General features: G+C 41.5%; 1 protein-coding gene across 1 annotated transcript in view; it reads right to left on the bottom strand.

Annotated features, from left to right (window-relative positions):
* The window catches only part of CDS1 (CDP-diacylglycerol synthase 1), a 97,741-nt gene that overhangs the window by 33,385 nt on the left and 42,465 nt on the right, over positions 1–21,891 (bottom strand). Inside the window, exons 4-6 of the mRNA XM_073637112.1 lie at positions 17,168–17,265; positions 5,814–5,953; positions 3,122–3,180 (exon numbers count right to left, since the gene is read on the bottom strand). Coding sequence (XP_073493213.1) covers positions 3,122–3,180; positions 5,814–5,953; positions 17,168–17,265 — 297 coding nt within the window. The remainder of the gene's footprint in view (positions 1–3,121; positions 3,181–5,813; positions 5,954–17,167; positions 17,266–21,891) is intronic.

Here is a 21,891-nt window from a genome sequence, read left to right as displayed (position 1 = left end):
GCAGTCAGTGTAGCAGACCATTCCTTAGACATCCATTAATAATCTCATTGATAGCATACCAAGGCGTATAAATGCAGGCATTTCTCCACACAGTGCTCATTCTCTAAAAGATAAATTGAAATGTTTTGAAAATTTGTTTCCATTTTTCATCATTTGAAGATCAGTAATACCTCTTTTGTTTCTGTGATTTCTATAACTACACGACTTTTCCTTCTTGGTGTTGCAATTTCAATTTTGAGGAGTGTATAAAAACTATGGAAGGGTGTCTTGGTCATGTAATGGATGGACACACAGCTGCACAGCTCAGTACATGTCATAGCTGACAACTGTACTGTAACAGCAATGAGCCGTGCGCCTGGGTGTCCGTCACATGACCAGTATTTATATATCCTCAGAAAGTGACAATGAAAGGTACTAAAAAATGAGGAATTCGCATGAAGGGAAATTTTCATTTAAAGGGTTTGTTCCAAGGTTGATAATTAGCCTCTATTAATCATTGAAGCGAAGGTGTGCATGCACGAAGTCAACTACATTCAGACGGGACTCTTCAGAGCCAGGTACCCAGGATCAGTGAAGGTCCCAGTACATGGTTAATTATATCCCGTACTATGGATAGGGAATAATTTCCAAACTTGTCACAAACCCTTTAATGTCGGCAAATGGAAAGTACAGGAAAAAGTGACATATACACTAATACAAACACAATTTACACGCAGCAGGTCATGTGGTGCATTACTCAAATTCTGGACTTCTCTACTTCCAATTTACCAACCTGAGTAAGGCACACAGAGAACAGCGGGCACTGCTGGATAGTTGGATTTCACCTTGCATTTGACGTGCCAGTTTGACGTATGTGACGCGTGTTCATGCATATAAAGGGACCTGTTACTTGATTCTTGGTGTCCAAACCACGGGCGGCATGAATCAGAGCCTGACGTATGACTGCAGCCAGGCATGTTCCTTTCTGAAACGCTCTGGCATTTAGCGCAAACTACGGCTGCGTTCCAGGTGACTGACGGGTCTCTCCCATGTTTGTACATAGGGAAAGATTTGTTAATCACATAGAGCCACATCGGACGACTTTCTTCAGCAATCGTGCAGCTGTACGCAGCCTCTGGTCCGGGTTGGGCAGCATGAATCGACAGGCAGGTTCTCTTTCAGGAATTCATAAGACCCTAATTACCAGATAAATGCTAGAACAGTATCATTTTGGTTTCTGCCACGCTGGAAAAACATTTTTTTCTGATGTTTGGTAAAGAACAAACTTTTCCACACAGAGGTATTCAGTAACGAGCAAAAAAAAAAAAAAAAAAAAAGCAAACCTAAACGGTCTCAGCGTGTGGCCGCACCCGCAGTCTCCTTAACCATCAGCACATGTTAGAGTTCAGCTCTATATTCTAAACAATGGGAGAAGCATGCGAGGCGTCACCTCCACATCTGCCAATTCCCAGAAAGATCTTCTCATGTAAACGGGGAGGAAAGCCATCAGCCATCTCCCTATAAATATGCACGCTGTATTACAAGGGTGAAAACTCCGAAGAGTGTCACCAGCCTGCACAAACACCCAGGCTACTGCATCCACACAAATGGCACCCTAAGGGCTCGTACGCTTGGCTGGATTTTCAGTCAGAGTGCAATCCGACAAAACATCGGATAGCACTTGGACCAATGTTGTTCCGTCAGGCCGTGCACATATCCTAGTTTATCCTTGGGCTGGATATGTCCTAGGAAAAAATAAATGAATAAAAAAAATCGCAGAATGCAAGATTAGGATGCATAAATTAGATTGCACTTGTCTATTCAAGCCAATGGGTCAGTCAAAAAAAATCAGACCGCACTCGAATTACATCTGAGTGCAGTTGGATTTTCACGGACAGAACAGAGAAGATGGAGAAAACTCTGAGCACCACTCTGAGCACCACTCTGAGCACCACTCTGAGCACCACTCTGAGCACCACTCTGAGCACCACTCTGAGCACCACTCTTCTTGGATGATAGAAAATACTGTCGTGTGACCCTAGCCTAAAGCAAACCTGTCAACGTGCCAATGGGTATGTTCACACACAGTTTTTCCTTCCCGGTTTATGCACAAAAATCTGTGTTGGTAGGAAAAACAATGCATAAAATATGCGCTTTTTTAACGCATTTCTCATACATTTTAGCCTTTTTAGGCTATGCATTTTGTCTTCATAGCTTTCCGCAGGCAGGTGTGAAACAGGCAGGTCTAGATCTGCCCTCTTGTATCTCGCCTCCCTGGCACAAAAGGGAGGCGACATACAAGAGTTAGGGACCACCTTAGGTACACCTTATTGCGGTGGGATGACTTTTACACTTTTTTGATCAAAATAGTGTCAATCAAGTCCCCCATGTTATTTACTATTTACTTACTGCAGGGTATTGTCCTTTTTATTCTGAGTTTTGGTACTGTAAAAAGTACATTTTTTCCACACAAAAAATAAACCTGCATAAAAAATTCTGTAAAAACGCCACCTGTGAACGTACATTAACTGTTCAAAACTGCTACTATAGCATTACATATGCAAAATCCTTTGTTCTATTAATGTCATTTAAAAGGGTTGTCTCGTTATCATAAAGGGTAAAATTGCTAAGTGCATGTAAAAACAAACAACTTTGCAATTTATTTCTTATTAAAAATACTCTCCCATTCCCCATTATTAGGGCTTTTTAGTTCTATAGTTTACCGTTTTTTTTTTGCATAGGTTACAGGCCACCTCTACAGTCTTTCACAGGTGGCCAGTCCAAGGAGTGCAGGGCTTGCAAGCTCTTTGCTAGGAGTTGGTAAGCGTTGCTCTGCAGCTGGCCGGATGAATGTTGTTACCTCGAAGCCAGGCACAATAACAGCTAATCCAGTCCAAGTATACTGCATACAGCAGCAGAGAACTCATCCTTATGGACTGCAGCGACGATGTGGTGAGAAGTGCAGGGAAATTCAGCTCTGCCTTAATTAAATGGTATTTCTCATGCTTTGGATGAAGTTGAGCTTTATATATTGAGTTAATATTCAAACTCCCTGGATTAAAGACCTGTGCACATAAGGCTGATCATGCAAAGACATGGCAAGGGATACCATTAGCTTCTGCACAGAGGAATTGATACAAACCATGTAAAACTGGAGGCGGTATTGCTTCTTCACTAGGCTCAATACAAACATGCAGAAACCTATGTGACAAAAAAAAAGAAAAAGGGTTAAATATTAAGTATTCACTTAAAGGGAATCTGGCACCACATTTGACCTAACTAAACTATTAATATGGGCATACAGATAATAGACTGCTGAGGAGAGTGATCCTAGAGAGTGATCCCTCTGATATGGGTGTATGCCCCATATCAGATGCCTTGTTAGGCTATGTGCCCACGAAGCAGAAATGCTCCAGATTTTTCTGCATCTCCCTGGCAGGAAAAACGCATGCGGATTGTACATGCGTTTTTCCTGCCAGGGACATGCGGAAGTGAAGCGTTCTTCACATGCATTTCCGCATGCGGGTTGACAAGCGCTTTCCAGGCGATTTTAACATCACTTGGAAAGTGCTTGACAACTTGGCCACATTATATAAATCCATGCAGACGGCATGGATTTATAAAGTGTGACCAAGTTAATAGTTAAAAAAAAGAATAAAAATGGTAAAAAATAATATAATAAACATTATACTCACCTTCTGATGGCCCTCGGTCTCCTCATCAATGCGTCTTGGCTTCCCGGCGGCTCGCGATGGTGTAAAAGAACCTTCCATGACGTCATTTAGTCATGTGACATCGGAAGGCGAGTATAAGGTTATTTTTTATTTTAAATTCTTTTTTTAACAGGTACTATGGTACCCGGGTCTGGAGGAGTACCCGGGTACCATCCGCACATTGAATCGCTTAATATCCGCGTGTGCACATGTAGTGATGCGGATATTAGGCGATTCAATGCAAGTCAACGGCGGCAATCCCGCAAAATGAATGAACATGCTGCAGATTTTTCCGCATTGATAATCCGCAGCAGAAATTTCCGCAGCATGCGCACAGCACATGCGGATTACCATTGGGGACCATGGGGCACGTATTACCAAGCGGAAATTCCGCGACAAAAACGCTTGAAAAACGCATAGTGGGCACGCAGCCTTATTGAGAAATCACGTTTTATCACTTTATATAAATGACCTCTTCCAGGCTATGGGGAGGAGAAGCTTCCTGGAAGACTATCTCTCTATTTTTACTCAGATGTAGACTGCCTCTGCGTGTCCGTCTCCAGTAAGCGTATACGCCCGAAAGTTATGCACGACAGAGCGCATGTTCGCTCTCTTGGCATCATCATAGCTTATGGCCCCATCAGTGTATACACCCAAATCCCGTTTTGCGAGGAGTTCAGACATAAGCCCCGAAGGGAACAACGAACGGGTGCCAGAACAGTGTGAAAGCACCCAAAATTCAATCAGTATTCTATCACAGAAGCAATTCATTTTCTGTTAGATCTATAATTAAAAAAAAAAACAAACCTTAGGCAATGTACACACTGTGCGTTTTTGCGGCCAAAAACACTAGGGAATCCTTGTGCCAGCTAATGTAATGACCATCCTGAAGTGCTGTGCACATGATCAGGAATTTTCCTGTCAGGATCGTCATTGCATTTAAATCTGCAGTATGTCAATTCTTTGTGCGTTTTTGCAACGTTTTTTTCACTCACTGAGTCAGTCAAATCCGCAGCAAAAAAGCAAGTATAAAAATATACCGCCTCAGATGCAAGCATAGTGGACATGGGATTTCTAGAAATCCTATCCACTATGGTGTAACATCTGGCAGCTGCGGGTTTGATGCTGCCTAAATACTCAGCATCAAACCAGCAGCATTACCTGATCATGAGCACGTACCCAAGCTCGCAGAAATTTCTGTAGATGAGACGCTAGTCTCCACTGCAGATTTTGACAAATTTAAATGTCATTACATGCAGTGGATTCGCATATACTGACAAAACAAGCACGGCATTAGGATTAATGGGATTAGGGTTAATGGGATTAGGTGCCGCTGACACCTAACCCTAGCTTTAGTAATGAAGAGGTGTCAGCCAGACACCCTCATTACTAAGTAAAGAGTTAAATAAACACACACACTGAGAATAAAACACTTTATTTGAAATAAAACAGACACATTCTTTAATCATTTAAATTAACCAATATACTCACCCCAGGTCCGACGGTAATCCAAGGGTTAAAGCGATGTCCCACGATACTTTTTTCCAAATATCTTTATTTAGCTCCAAAAACTCATCAAAAACGCACCAAAATCAGGGCAAAATGCACGTTTTTGCAGCAGCGTTTTTGCTGCCAAGAGATGCAGAAACCTTGCAGAAATTTCTGCAATGAAATACTGAACGTGCACACATACCCTTACTGACTCACACACTTTGATACGAACTAACTAAAAGCAAGTTACAAAGTGCTGCACTGACTGAAACGGCTTCTACATTGACTCCATTAGGGGCTGTGTAGTTTGATCCTGATAACTTAGGACAACTTGGTAGAAGTCCTAAATCATCAGAATCACCAAACTACATTCAGCACAATATATAGCTAAACAACATACATACAGTACGATTTCAGAGCATGTATATGTATAACCATCTACAGGACAAGTTCAGGTGCTGAGTATGACATCTGTATTACTTGCTGACTGCCAGTAAATATATACACTAGTGCAATGGTTGAGCACGGACATAAGCTTAAAAACATAGAATTAATGTAGAACTATTCACACTGAAGTGATAAATAATGGGATCACACCACGTGTTAATGTAGTACACAATGGCTACTCACCTACAACATAAAGTGCAAACGATATAAAGCGATGATAGCGGATGAGGAATTGGAGAGATTCTTCCCTTTGTACAAATGTTGCAAAATAGTCCGCCAAAGTCTCCCCATAGAAAAAGTAGTTAACACATAGAAGAAAGTACCTGAAATAAAGGACATTAAGAATTTACAATTTGACAGTGGTCATATTCGGTGATTCTACTGTGGCCATACAGTGGGTGAAATAAGCATTGAACACGTCACCAATTTTCTAAGTAAATATATTTCTAAAAGGTGCTATTGACATGAAATTCTCACCAGATGTGGGTAACAACCCATCCAATCCATATAGGCAAAGATATTAAACCATAGATGTCCAGAAATAGAATGAGAAATGACACAGGGAAAAAGTACTGAACATGCTTACTGAAATTTATGTAATACTTTGTACAAAAGCCTTTGTTGGTGATGACAACTTCAAGACGCCTCCTGTATGGAGAAACTAGTCACATGCATTGCTCAGGTGTGATTTTGGCCCATTCTTCCACACAATCACTCTTCAAATCCTGAAGGCTCTGGGGGCTCTTTCTATGAACTCAGAGCTTTCAGTCCTTCCATAAATTTTCTATTGGATTCAGGTTCAGTGACTGGCTGGGCCATTCTAGCAACTTCATTTTCTTTGTCTGAAAACATTTGAGAGTTTTGTTGGCTGTGTGTTTGGGATCATTGTCTTGCTGAAATGTCCACCCTTGTTTCATCTTCATCATCCTGGTAGATGGCAGCAGATACTTTTCAATAATGTCTTGGTACATTTGTCCATTCATCCTTCCTTCAATAATATGAAGTTTGCCAGTGCCGTATGTTAAAACACGGCCCCACAATATGATATTCCCACCTCCAAACTTTACTATTCGTATGGTGTTTTTAAGGTGATATGCAGTGCCTGTTGGCCTCCAAACACTGAGTGTACGATAGCATTCAAAGAATTCGATTTTGGGCTCATCTGACCAGACTATAGTCTCCCAGTATTTCATAGGCTTGTAGGCTTGTCTAAATGTTGAGAAAACTGTAAACAAGCTTGAACATGCTTTTTGTTCAGCAATTGAGTCTTACATGGTGAGCATGCATACAGGTCATGGAGGTTGAGTGCATTACTTAAAGTTTTCTTTGAAACAATTGTACTTGCTGATTCCAGGTCTTTCTGTAGGTCTCCACAGGTGGTCCTTGGCTCTTGGGCAACTCTTCTGATAATTCTTTTGACTAGTCTGTCTGACATCTTGCGAGAAGCACCTAGTCATGGGTGGTTTATGATGAAAAGTGATCTTTTCACTTACAGATTATGGCCCCAGCAGTGCTCAATGGAACCTTCAGTAGTTTAGAAATTCTTCTGTAACCAATGCCATCAGTATGTTTTGCCACAATAAGGTTGCAAAAGTCTTGAGACCGCTCACTGGTTTTACTCATCAGGAGATGTTTCTTCTGTGGCACCTTGGCAAAGACACACCTTTATACAGTCATGGCCAAAAGTGTTGGCACCCCTGAAATTGTTTCAGAAAATGAAGTATTTCTCCCAGAAAATCATTGCAATTACACATGTTTTGTTATACACGTTTATTTCCTTTGTGTGTATAGTAACAACACAAAATAACAACAGAAAAAAGGCAAATTGGACATAATTTTGCACAAAACCCCAAAAATGGGCCGGACAAAATTGTTGGCATCCTCAACTTAATATTTGGTTGCACACCCTCTGTAATAACTGCAATCAATCGCTTCCTATAGCCATCAACAAGCCTCTTACACCTCTCAATTGGAATTTTGGAGCACTCTTGTTTTGCAAACTGCTAAAGGTCTCTCACATTTGAAGGGTGCCTTCTCCCAACAGCAATTTTAAGAGCTCTCCACATGTGTTCAATTTGATTTAGATCCGGACTCATTGCTGGTCACTTCAGAACTCTCCAGGACTTTCTTTCCATTCATTTCTGGGTTTTCTTGAAGTATGTTTGGGGTCATTGTCCTGCTGGAAGATCGATGACCTTGGACGTAAACCCAGCTTTCTGACACTGGGCACTGCATTGCGACCCAAAAACCTTTGAGAATCTTCAGATTTCATGACATCTTGCACACAGTGAAAACACCCAGTGCCAGAGGCAGCAAAACAACCCTAAAACATCTTTGAACCTCCACCATATTTGACTGTAGGTACTGTGTTGTTTTCTTTGTAGGCCTCGTTCCATTTTCAGTAAACAGTAGAATGATGTGCTTTACCAAAAGGCTTTCTCTTAATCTCATCTGTTCACAAGACACTTTCCCAAAAGGATTATGGCTTACTCATACATTTTGGCAAACTGCAGTCTAGCTTTTTATGTCTTTGTCAGCAATGTGGTCCTTCTTGGTCTCCTGCCATAGCGTTTCATTTCAATCAAATGTTGAGGGATAATTCATATGGACACTGATGCACCCTGAGCCTGCAGGATAGCTTGAATTTCTTTGGAACTTGATTGGGGCTGCTTATTCACCATTCGGACTTCAGTGCATTGCAACCTTCCATCAATTTTTCTCTGCCGTCCACATCCAGGGAGATTACCTACAGTGCCATAGGTTGTAAATTTCTTGATTATGTTGCACAGTGTGGACAAAAGAACATCAAGATCTCTGGAGATGGACTTGTAACCTTGGAGGTTTTGATATTCTTCAAGTTTGGTTCTCAAGTCCTCAGACAGTTCTCTTTTCCCCTTTCTGTTCTCCATGCTTACTGTGGCACACACAATGCAAAGATTGAGTCAACCTCTCCCATTTTTATCTGGTTTCAGGTGTGATTTTCATATTGCCCACACCTGTTACTTGCCACAGGTGAGTCTGAACGAGCATCACATGCTTAAAACAAAGTTGTTTACCCACAATTTTAGAAAGGTGCCAACAACTTTGTCCAGTCCATTATTGGGGTTTTGTGTGAAATGATGTGCAATTTGCCTTTTTTTTTTCTCTGTTTTTTGTGTTGTTCCAATACACACAAAGGAAATAAACATGTGCATAACAAAACACGTGTAATTGCAATAATTTTCTGGAAGAAGTACTTCATTTTCTGGAATAATTTCAAGGGTACCAACACTTTTGGCCTTGACTGTATAGGCCAGGGGTGTCCAAACTTTTTTCTAAGAGTGCCAAATTTGATGAAGTGAACATGTGCGAGGGCCGATCATTTTGCTTGACATTCTTTGGACCATTAAAATGAATGCAAATAAACTTTTTTTGCAAAGTTTATTGAAAACGGCATACTTTTTATTTTGTGACTTGGATGACAAATCTAAACAGGTGTTTAATCAATCTGCCTTAAAGGGGTTAACCCAGACATACCCCCATTCTCACCCAGGAAGCCCCTCCCCGACTTGAGCATCGAAGCAGTTTATGCTCCAATGTCCTACTTTTGCCCTGCACTAAATTGCGCAGAGGAAAGGCATTTTCTGGAGTTCTAGTGACATACCCGGCTCTCCACGGGGCTGGCAGAAAGCCCAGTGACGTCACCGGCACTGATGGGCGGGCTTTATCACCAGTAAACCAGCTAGAGCAGCGCTAAAGCCTGCACATTAGAGCCGGTGAAGCCTCCTACCGGCAGTGTGTCATTGTAAATAGCACAGGGCAAGGGAGCACATCGGAGCATGAGATGCTTTGATGCCCATGGCAGGGGGGCTGCCTGGGTGAAAAAGGGGGTATGTCTGGGTTCTGAACTTGGACAACCCCTTTAATATAATAAAAACAGGAAACTGAGATATCTCAGGAACATTTTAAAGTACATTACACAAAGTAATGTAAGGTTGTCTGTCAACTTATAAGTTCAAAAAATGTGAACAGGAACATAACAGCAAGTATACATGTGTTCAAATATATAACTGTCTATCCAACTGACATTAATTGAGATTTTACAACATATTAATCTCAATTAAAAAAAAGAAACTAGCCTGCACTAATGTGAAGGGTGAAACTGGGATCTGGACTGCAGCACATAGACTAGGTCTGGTTCAATGGCCGTGGTTTTGATGCGCAAAATGTCACGCAGGTGAGAGTCACTTAGTCTTGTCCTCACGCGGTTCTTGTTAAAGTTCATAACAGAGAATGTCTTCTCACACAAATATGTTGAGCCAAACAAGCTCAGGGTTTTCTTAGCCAATGTTCGAATCTCTTGAAACCGGCTCTTATCCAGTTGGCGGTAAAAGTTAACAAGAGAGAGCTGTTGATGACGACTGCGTAACTCGCTGTCACAATGTAGCTCAATGAGCTCGAGCTGCAACTGATCAGGAGCATTGTCGGGGTCAACAGAGAATGGAGAGGAGAAAATGCTGATCTCCTTTTCAATAGCTGCAAAATCTTGAAAGCGCCGTTGAAACTCCCCAGCCAGAGATGTGATGTCTGCTGCATACCTGCTTATTTGCGCATGGATATCATCCTGTGGAAAACTGTTAATTATTTCCTGTAGCGCTGAAAAATGGATGGTATTGGGCGGTGTTTGTGACAACTGCCTTAGGAAAAGTTGCAGCTTTGTTCCAAAGGCTTTGAGGTGTGAATAAAGTTGGTTCACCGCTGCATCTTTGCCCTGAAGATTCATGTTCAGTACATTCAGATGCTTTGTTAGGTCGACTAGAAACCCCAAATCAGCCAGCCAAATTGGATCAGATAGTTCTCGCATCGTTTGTCCCTTTGTTTCCAAGAATTCTCCTATTTCCTTTCTGAGAGAGTAGAAACGTTGCAGTGCAGACCCCCGACTGAGCCATCTTACATCGTTATGATATGAAACATCTTCATATTCAGCCTGGATATCCAGTAGAAACTGTTTAAACTGGCGGTGGCACAGGGCTTTAGAGCGGATAAAATTAATGGTCTTTAGTACCGGTTTCATAACATGATCATATTGGAGATGTTTAGCACAGAGAACTTGTTGATGAATGATGCAATGAAGTTTAATAGCTTTGCCTCCTTCTTCGCTCACCTTGTTACAGATTAGGGTTGATAATCCACTTCGTTCACCAGTCATGGCAGGTGCCCCATCAGTAATAATCCCAGTAACTTTGTTCCAAGGCAGTTTCATGTCATCTATGGCAGAACTAACAGAATCAAATAAATCTTTCCCTCTTGTTTGATCCTTGAGGCTCTGGAGGTCAAGTAGCTCTTCAGTCACATTCATTTCATCGTCCACCCCTCTTAAAAAAATCAGCAACTGAGCCGTGTCAGATAGGTCCGTGCTTTCATCACAGCCTATTGAAAAGAAGTCAAAATCAGCTCCTTTTGACATTAACTGTCTCTTAATATCCGATGAAATTTCTTCAATTCTCCGTGCTACAGTGTTACGAGCCAGGCAAATGTTGGAAAACTCTTGCTTCTTCTCGGGACAGACATTCTCTACCATTTTCATAACACATTCTTTGATAAAGTCACCTTCTGCAAAAGATTTGCAATTTTTAGCAATTAACGCTGCCACCTCATAGCTCGCCTTTGTGGCATTTTCATTTGACTCACGGGCTCTTGTAAAAAATCGCTGTTGTGACAATAAAACAGCTTCAAGTTGCTTATACTTTTCACTTCGGTCGTGCCCTGTTAGCTTGTCGTATGTGCTATGTCTCGTCTGATAGTGTCGCTTGACATTAAATTCTTTATAAACAGCAACGGTCTCTTGGCATATCAGACAAACACAGTGATTCTTTATTTCAGTGAAAAAATATTCTACTTTCCACTTGTCCTGGAAGCGGCGGCCCTCACTGTCAACTTTTCGTTTCTTATTTGTAGTTGCCATTATAAAAATTGGCCAGAAGGGGAGAGATTAAAAGGCGCAGAGGGTGGAACAGCAAAAATAAGATACTGCTATATGCTTTATAACACAGGCAGAGAATAGCAAGCTGTGCAACAGTCGCACATCAGATAATGGAATTATAGCACAGTGACAGGCAGTCAGGGGTTAATGAAGGGTATGACAGCTTGCTACCACAAGCTTGTGTGAGAGCCCTGCTGGCCTAACCTTTCTGGAGGTGTAAGGTGGCGCAGGGACTTATATATAACTTAATATATATATTATTTATATAATTTTACACAACTAAGCTGAGGTCTTCAGCCTATCTGACCTCTGAACGTCTTACAACCCCTGGGGGCTGGAGATCTCGCACGTCGCGAGATCTTGGCTGGCCGGTTGCCGCCGCTCAGTACTCCGGCGCAGGGAGAAGGAAAGCCGAAATCTCGCGATGTCCGAGATTTCGGCTCTTCTCCCTGCGCCGGAGTACTGAGCGGCGGTGGCGACGAGAGCGGCGGTGGCGACGAGAGCGGCAGCGGCCGCAAGGTACATGCTGCTGGATACCTGGGGGCCTTATTAGTCCGGACCGCGGGCCGCAAATGGCCCGCGGGCCGGACTTTGGACATGCCTGGTATAGGCCATTAGTTGAACCAGCTGATATTTTTCACTAAGTGGCAGGATTGCTTTATAATTACGGATAGATTTCAGCTGCTATCATGACTTTCCATGGCTTTTTGCACCTCTTTCTTCATGTGTTCAATACTTTTTTCCTGTGACACTTCTCCTTTTTACACATAAATTAAGTTATGGACATCCATGGTTTAATCTCTTTGCCTATGTGGATTGGACGGGTTGCTACCGACATCTGGTGAGAATTTCATGTCAACAGCACCTTTAGAAAATATATTTACTTAGAAAATTGGTGACGTGTTCAATACTTATTTCACCCGATGTATGTATATACATACACACACTTTATATAGATATATATGTTTTAAATGTAAAAAAAGAAATAAATCTGGCAGCAGGTTTTTGCTATGTAATCTGAGAACAGAATGAGGTAGGGACAGAAACCCTGATTCCAGCAATATATCACTTTCTTTACTGGGCGCAGCAACTATAATAGAATCACAGTTTTCTCTGCTGCAGTTGTAGTAGAGCTCAGTTGTTGAGCAGTGTATAACGCCACCCACACCACAGCTTTCTGTTTACATTGTATAGTGACAGAGTTGCTAATCAGTGTTGGGGTGTGGCTGTACTAAGATGCAATGATCCCAGTTGTCCTCTAGTGATAATCTCCTGCTGATAAAACACTGGTTGTATTGAAACAGCAAAACACTACCCAGTAAGTGACATCACTGAAATCAGGATCTTTTCTCCATCATGCTACTGTCCGATTACATAGCAAACATCTGGTAACAGATTCCCTTTAAAAAATGGAAAAAAAACAACACATATTTAGTATCATCAAGTCTGTAAAAGTTCATCTATAAAAGTATTAACATTATTTAAATCATATGTTAAAACACCAAAAAGAAAAAAATTGTAACACCAAAACTGCTGTTCTTTGGTCATTGCACTCCCCCTCCACCCTCAAAATTACAGTAAAAAGCAATTTAAACATTATACGCATCTCAAAATGGTATCAATAAAAACTACAAGCCTCACTGATGGAAAAATTTAAAAAGTTATGGGTCTCAGAAAATGGCCACAAAATCCAATTTAGTTTTCTTACAAAGTTCTGAAGCATTGCCAGGTCATTTTTTCTGTTATTGGTGTATTTTTTTCACCACTTCACTCCATTTTTCAGTTAATTATATTGCAAAGTGAATGAAAACTCCAACACGTCCTGCAAAAAGAGACCTTGTATGTCTAAGTCGTCTGAGACATTAAAATGTTATGACTCTTGGAAGAATGGGAGAAAAAATGTAAAAAAAAAATGAAAAAACGGAAAATGAACTCTTATGAAAGGGGTTAAAAATTCTCATGATTTCTTGTAGTTAGTCTATAGTTTTATTCTTCTATTTAGTCCATAGTTTGTTTTTTCCTGAAACACTTGTGACACTGTAACGGCTAGAAATAGGACAGCTGCCAACAGTCCTGAATTTGCCAGTACTAATGTTTCATACACAATCATAAAAATTTGGTGGCTGTCCCGGGCTAAAATAGGCATTATTTGTTTTGGGGTGCTCTCGGGTGGAGTTAGGGATGTCTCTCCCGGGCTGATGGTGGAACCAGAATGCTGCTATTTTTGCCAACAGCAATGTTGGGAGCTATGGAAGCAGCAGTCTGGGTATGCTATAAAGTACCTGGATATATCTAGATATCATAGTAGATGCATACTGCTGAACTGATTCCACATATAGCAATATGTACATAGAACGGCAATATAGTGGGAAGAGTCATCTGCCAGCGTCTTGTTCTCCTGACCTCATGAGGTCAACATGGCATCTTATCAGTACCATCGCTCCTCCTGAGTCCTGACAAAACAATTTTGGTTCTATGGAGATATTAGGAATTTCTAATGATACCATACATATCATGGTAATCCAATATCATGGTAGGATTTCATGCCATATTATGTTATCACCTATACCAGTTTACTCAACTTTACCCATGTCTGAAGAAGGTCTACTCCCCATGTACCACTCTGTGATCTGAGCAGTCTTGGTGGAACCAACTCCCCTACAATATTGCCACATCATTCAAAATCAAAAAATGTCTACGGCACCGGATGTCCTCCTCCAAGGAATCTCTTTATTGGTTACAGCATACAAAAGGTAAAAAGTGCATGCAACGTTTCAGCCACATGGGGCCTTTTTCAAGCCAAATATAGTAACCAAATGCACACCTACTACATTTGACTTGAAAAAGGCCCCGAATGGCTGAAACGTTGCATGCACTTTTTACCTTTTGTATTTTTTTTATTTTACTCATCTTGACCATTAAACTGCCCCCTTCGGCCACCAAATAACTCTTTGTAAGGCAACGACGAGAACTAGGGGCAAATACGACAAGAAAATGGCCCTTAATCTTATGAAACATCTTTTTGAACATAGCACAAGTGTTTTGTGATCCTCTCTAGTGTTTGCTCACTACACCCTGGCAGCAGAACAATTGCAGGATTTTTCATGCCATGTGTTAGCATTCTGTCGAAGTCACACTGTGTTCTGGCCTAATTCAACCTGAAGTGAAAGGAGAGAACCTGAAGGAGCATGCCAATTCTCTAGCGGAAATACCGGCGTCCAATACAAAGCTAAATCTCATGAATGAAATAATGCAGATGTTCATTCTAATTACAACTGGAGGGTAAAATCACTTCTTGCTTCATTTAGGAACAGACTCAAACCAGATGCTTTAATACTGTATTATGGCTACAGATATGAGTAAATGTTCTTAGGAAATGGTGATACTACAAAAAGTGTTTAGACTTTACCCTATGCATTGCAAATAGCCAATCCATGGCTGCGCAAACTCAATAAAGTAGCAATCCAGCACTTAGGGTTTAAAGGGAATCATGTCACCAGCTTTTCCACCTTATCTGAGAGCAGCATAATGAAGAAACAGATTCTGATTCCAGTTGTGTCATTTACTGAGCAGTTTGCTGTAGTTTTGATAAAATTACTGTTTTATCAGCAGGAGATCACTACAGGACTGTATAACTCTGCTCATACAACCGATTGGCAGCTTTCTGCCTATGCACAGTGTACAAAAGAAAGCTGCCAGTCAGTCATGTGGGCAGGGTTATACAGGGCTCAGCATTCAGGCAACTCCTAAATCTGCAACAGATAAAAGTGACTTTATCAAAACTGCAGCTAGCAGCCCAGTAAGTGTTACAAAGCTGGAATCGGATTCCTTTTAAAAAAAAAAAAAAACATACTATATTTACATCTTCTTGGGAGACACACTTTAACTGAATACTCCAAAGAATGTGTCATAAACCACTAATGCGTTTCGAGCCGAAAACAACGCTCGTTCACAGCATAAGTCATAGTGTGAACAAGAGCGGTTCCAAGCTTGAAGCACATTGGAGATTTATGGCGTATACTTTGGAGTATTTCATTACAATGTGCCTCCTAAGAAGATGTAAATAAACTATTTCAAGTTATTAAACCCGAAGTGCTGGATACATGAGCGTACCTACCGTGGGGCAAGGGGGGGGCAACTGCCCCCCCCCCAGAAGCAGGTATGCAAGCCACACACCAGGGCCGGCGTCAGCACCCGGGCAAATGCTGGGGCCCTGAGCAGGCGGGGGGGGCCCTCACAGTCAGCGCCCGCTCCCCCCCCCCCCGCTTGCTCAGGGCCCCGGCACAATACTTACCCCTCCCCGTGCCCCCGCAGCAGCTCCTGCATCCTCCGCGGCTGCTGCACTGTGATGTCTCAGGTCAGAGGGCGCGGTGACATCTTTACACCGCACTCTCTCCTGAGCAGTCACAGCGCAGAGCGGGATGAGGCCGGCGACACTGAAGTTCGGAGCAGCGACAGGTGAGACGTGAGGTGAGTATTTTATTTTTATTATATGGAGGCCTGTGGCAATATAAGGGAAGGGGGTGAGGTGGGGGTGTGTGACATCCTGCATGGGGCATTATAAGGTGGGGTGACATCCTACATGGGGCATTATATGGGGGGGGCGGGGGACAGCCTGCGTGGGGCATTATGTGGGGGGGGGGGGGGGGCAGCCTGCATGGAGCGTTATATGGGGGCCAGTATTCTGTATGAAGCGTTATATGGGGGCCAGTATCCAGTATGGAGCGTTATATAGGGACCAGTATCCTGTATGGGGCATTTTATGGCGGCTAGTATACGGTGTGGAGCGATTCGCCGGTTTCTGAGCTATTGTGGAATTTACAATAGATATCACTCATGTAATGCAAGAAGTGAAATCTTTGCATTGTAATATATATATATATATATATATTTTATATATATATATATATATATATATATATATATATATATATATATATATATATATATATATATATATATATATATATATATATATATATATATATATATATATTATATATTTCTCTTCGGTATCTGTGACCATGGCTTGCCCCCCCCCCCCTAGTTTTGATCCTGGGTACGCCCATGGCTGGATAACTACTTTATTGCCAAGGTAATCCATACATGAATTGCAGGTGGAAGTCCCATATCTGGGAACCCATAAGAAGAGGGAATCTATTACCCCATTCCAACAGGAAAGGTGGCACCAGAAGAGGCCACTATACACTTTTTTGGATCCCCGAGAAGGATCATGTGAAATATATCACACATGTGCTTAAGAACAAAAATGGAGTATTCTCACATAAGGCATTTCAGTAAGATAAAACTTAATCTAAAAAAATTAGATGTCCTCTCTAAATGTGTTGTCTGAATCGTGGATAGGCTTCAAATGCTTTCTTTCTAGTTCCCCATTTGCTGAGTTTAGTCTTTTTTATTGTGTGTATTTGTACTCTTCCACTAAAACTCCAGCAGAATATCACTTTGCTAGTTTTTATTTTTCTCTTAAATGTATGGATAAAACATAGATGCAAAGCTTCTATCAGCTTTAAAAATACTTTTAGAAATCACAACGGAAAGCTAACATTTTACCTACCAACTAAGAGTCCTGAACCATGGTAGATCATAAGACTTGTAGAATCTGTGGCCAATGGATATTATTTCATGGAAGCACTTCACTTGGATTGCAGATACCTGAAAAAGAAAAGTAAGTGTTAGTCCTTTAAAGATCAAAGTAGGGTACAAAAGGGCTGTGGAGGGGATTTGCTTGCCCCCATTTCCCTCACTGGTGATGGATAGCACTGGCTTGTCTGAGCTTGCTCTGCATACAGTTCGGCTATCAATCACAAGTGAGGGGGCGGGGCTTGAGAAACCATTGGGTGGAATGGTGCCCTGAGCCTCTCAGGCACACTAGGGGAGCACTGAGCATCCTGATTAGCAGTTCTGATTTAACTTCAATTTCCGCAGAACAGAGGCAACAATTACAACACTTAAGATACATTCACACAGTGCAGCCACGGTGCCTTTTTTTCCAAAATCGTGGAGAAACAGTAATATTTTTGCTACGAGTTTCAAAGTTTGCACACTGGCTGCAATGTGTGAATGCAGCCTAAAGGTGCATTTTAACTGGTCAATTATCATGAATAAGTGTGCCTAGGAACGCTCGTTTCCCAATAATCAGACAGTAAATAAGCTGCAAAACGCTGGTTCCTCAGGTGAAATGATTTACGAGGCCTGTGTAGGACCTGTATTTACGAGAACAACCAAAGTGTACAAGTACAGAACAATCTACTAACGAACATTCTGTGCACATGGAAAGTATGGTTGGTCTATCTAAATAGGCTATTAAACGACCACTGATTGGCAATCATGTAGCCGAGCTGCCGTTTTTTAATGGCCACATATTACGCAGTATAAACACTGCCTAAAGAAATCATGTTTATAGGGGCTACATACACCCTACAAGTTATGAGCTTATGCGCTTTGTGTATACTGTCAGTTTATGCTGACATACTCCATATTATATTACACATATACACATGGGCGCACACACACACGGTGGTAGATCGGCTGCTTAACAAGAATGTCAAAGGACTGCTTTTCATTTACATCTTCAGCTGGTTTATTACAACATGCCTCAAACCAGTCCAAAACAAAATAGAAATATTCAGTCTTGTGGGCCTAAATAAAACAGAATACATTACAGTCCATATAACTGCGGGGTCTGCCCGCTCAAAAATCAGGGTACAGCTCTTTTAAAGCACACCTGTCAGCAGGATTGTGCTTAGTAAACCACATACACTGTCAGGTTGGCGCTGTTACACTGCGTAAAATGATACCTTTGTTGATGAAATCCGTCCAGTGGTTCTTTTATAATCTTTATTTTCATTTCTGCCATAATGATATGCTCGTGCTTCGGGTTGGCCTTTGGGGAGGGTCTGTAACTGGTGCTCTCATTATGTATTCGTATCTCTGGCCTCTGACAGGTCACTGTGCTTTCAGTGACCTGCCTACTATTTTAAATACTGCCTTTGTAATTTCTGCGGCAAAGTGAAAATTTACATCCCCAAAATTGGCGCCGCCGCCCGTGCATGCGGTTGCCGAGAGATGCTACTGCGCATGCGCGAGCACCATTTTGCTAGAGGAAAAAGAAACTTGCCTGCAGCAATATGGCTCCAGCTGCCGCGCTTGCGCAGTAGCATTTCTCAGCAACCGAAAGATGCTACTGCGCATGCAGGGATGCGCTTTAAGCAAGAGCCCAGCTGTTCAGGTCAGCTCTTCTTCAGAGCACCTACTTGGTTAAATCAAAAGGCTTCACTTTTACTTTCTGGACAATAAGCTAGGGTGCAGATATGGTGAACAGCCGCCCCGCCCAACTCTTTGGCTGTTCACAATAATTCTTGCCCTGTCATGACCGATTAACTCCTCTCAGCACATAACATGCTGGAGCAAACTTCCAGGTTCATATGACTGAAGCCAATAACCTCAGTGAAACATATCTCCCCTCCAGCACATTACCAGCGACCCTCTTACAAACACAAACATGCATTATATATATTTTTTATATTATTTATACATATCTAAAAATCAAAAAGTAGGAAACAGCACAAAAATTATGTTTTTGGTGCAAAAAAAGCCCCCCAGGTACATACCAGTCCTTTAGATATCCATGCAAAAATGGAAGCAGCACATAAAGTAGAGTAAAGTGATAAGGTTTAATAGCCCATATGGCAACGTTTCGGTCAAAAATCTTGAGAAAGGTCCACAGCTGCTACTATTAGCCGAAGCCTAGTGTTTTTCACACACAGCTTTGGAGGACCACCAACATGAAAACAGGCTTGCACGAATTGGACTTCTCTGTTACTCTCCATGTGTGGAAAAAAAAACTTTTTGCCTATTAACATAATACACTGTGTACTTTTCAGAAGCGTTTCCCTCATAAGTACAATAAGGCGCGTGCCCACTATGCGTTTTTCAAGCGTTTTTGCTGGAATTTCCGCAGCGAAAACGCTTAAAAAACATTTGGTAATACGTGCCCCATGGTCCCCAATGATAATCCGTTTGTGCTGTGCACATGCTGTGGAAATTTACGCTGCGGATTATCATTGCGGAAAAATACGCAGCATGTCCATTAATTTTGCAGACACGCAGCCTAATTGCCGCCATTGACTTGCATTGAAACGCATATTATCCGTGTCAGCACATTTGCACACACGGATATTATGCTATTCTATGTGCGGATGGTACCCGGGTCTGGAGGACAGGAGACTCTCCTCCAGAACCGGGTACCATAGAACCTGTTAAAAAAAAGAATTTAAAATAAAAAATAAAGATTATACTTACCTTCCGATGGCCCCCGGTCTCCTCAGCGATGCGTCTGGTCTGTTGCATGGGTCGCGGTGGTGTGAGGACCTGCCATGACTACATTTAGTCATGTGACAGGTCACGCGAAAGCTGACGTCGGCGGTCGCGTGACCTGTCATATGACTCAATGACGTCACCGCAGGTCCTTTCACACCACCGCGACCCATACAACAGACCAGCCGGAGCGGAGAAAATACCTTGAGACATCGGAAGGCAAGTATAATCTTTCTTTTTTACCATTTTTATTCTTTTTTTTCTTTTAACTATTACTTGGTCACACTATATAAATCCATGCCGGCTGCATGGATTTATATAGTGTGATCAAGTTATCGAGCACTTTTCCAAGTGATGCTAAAATCGCTTGGAAAAGCGCTTGACAACCCGCATGCAGAAATGCATGTGCAAAACGCTTGACAAACGCTTCTACCTGGCGGGGAAAATGCATGTAAAATCCGCACGTGTTTTTCCTGTCAGTGAGAAGCGGAAAAAATATGCAGCTTTTCTGCATCGTGGGCACTTAGCCTAACACATTGAAATATTCAAATGTGAAAACCTCTTTAATTAATGCATACCATTATACAAGAACGAGAGAAATCCCGTTTAGAGCATTTTCATAAATTTTTCAATGGAAATCAAGACAGGAACACGAGAGGACTTTGCCTTCTCAATGACAAAGCAATTAAGACTTGCCTTTGATAACATGAAGGTCCAAGTTCAGCATTTTGCTTTATGTTAAATGGGAAAACAACCATTATGACTGCCACGTTCATGCTAAATGACAGTGCCATATTTGTATAGGTCATGGATAACCTCTACTCAATAAGGCGCAGCAAGATCTTTTATTAAAAGGAACCAGTCAACTCTCCCGACATGTCAGTTTTAGAAAATACCTGTATTCTCCATGAAATAACAATTCTGGGAGCATCTTTTATTATAACTTTGCTTTGTGCCATTCCCCTGTTATACCTCCTAGAAATGTATGAATAAACTGAAAACTGGGTATTAACAGTACAGGGCATGTCTCAAAAGTGTGCCATGGTCCACTCAGTGTTGAGAGTGTCACCCTGTGCAGACACACCCCTTTGACAAAAGGAATGCTACCACCTAGTTGTCAACTCACACAAACTAGAATTGCTATGCCATTTACTAAAACAGACATGTTAGGTGAGATAACAAGTCCTCGTTAACTAGTATCCAACCTAACAATTGTGTGTGGCATGCCGATCGTTATCCGGTCTTCTGATGAAAGTCTGCAGTCATTTTATGTGACAGCAGACTTTTGAAGCCTCACGGCTTCAGCATCTCACCAGGATTCGCTGGTGTTGGAAAGTGGGAGCGGGTCTTCACTTCACCTTAACCCCTTCACCACCCAGCCTGTTTTCACCTTCTTTTAACCAGTGTCACTTTATGTGGTAATAACTCTGGAATGCTTCAACGGATCCCAGTGATTCTGACTGTTTTTTTGTGACAAATTGTACTTTATGTTAATGGAAAATTTAGGTTGATATTTTTTGCGCTTATTTGTAAAAATATCAAAATTTTGTCAACATTTTTTTAAAACTTTGCAATTTTCAAACTTTTATGCCCTTAATTGAGATATTTATTAACTATTTTGTGTGATATAACTAACAGTCACCACACGTCTTTTCCAACAAAATTTACAAAACCAATTTTTTTTTAAGGGACCACATCCCATTTGCAATGGCTTTGAAGGCCTATGGTGACAGAAAATACCCAAAAGTGGCACTATTTTAAAAACTGCACCCATCAAATTGCTCAATACCACATTCAATAAGTTTATTAAGACTTCAGGTGTTTTACAGGAATTTAAGCAATTTGGAAGGAAAAAATGAAAATGTAACTCTTTTTTCCCACAAAAATGATACTTTTGTGAAAATGCAAAATTTGAGGCTAAAGTAACAGGAGAAAATGGACAGTACAATTTGTTGCGCAATT

This window comes from Phyllobates terribilis, unplaced genomic scaffold, assembly GCF_046119375.1.
Source record: "Phyllobates terribilis strain yellow unplaced genomic scaffold, ASM4611937v1 Scaffold_1__5_contigs__length_1240528914, whole genome shotgun sequence".
NCBI classification, from domain to species: domain Eukaryota; kingdom Metazoa; phylum Chordata; class Amphibia; order Anura; family Dendrobatidae; genus Phyllobates; species Phyllobates terribilis.
This window is presented reverse-complemented; position numbering and strand designations above follow the sequence as displayed.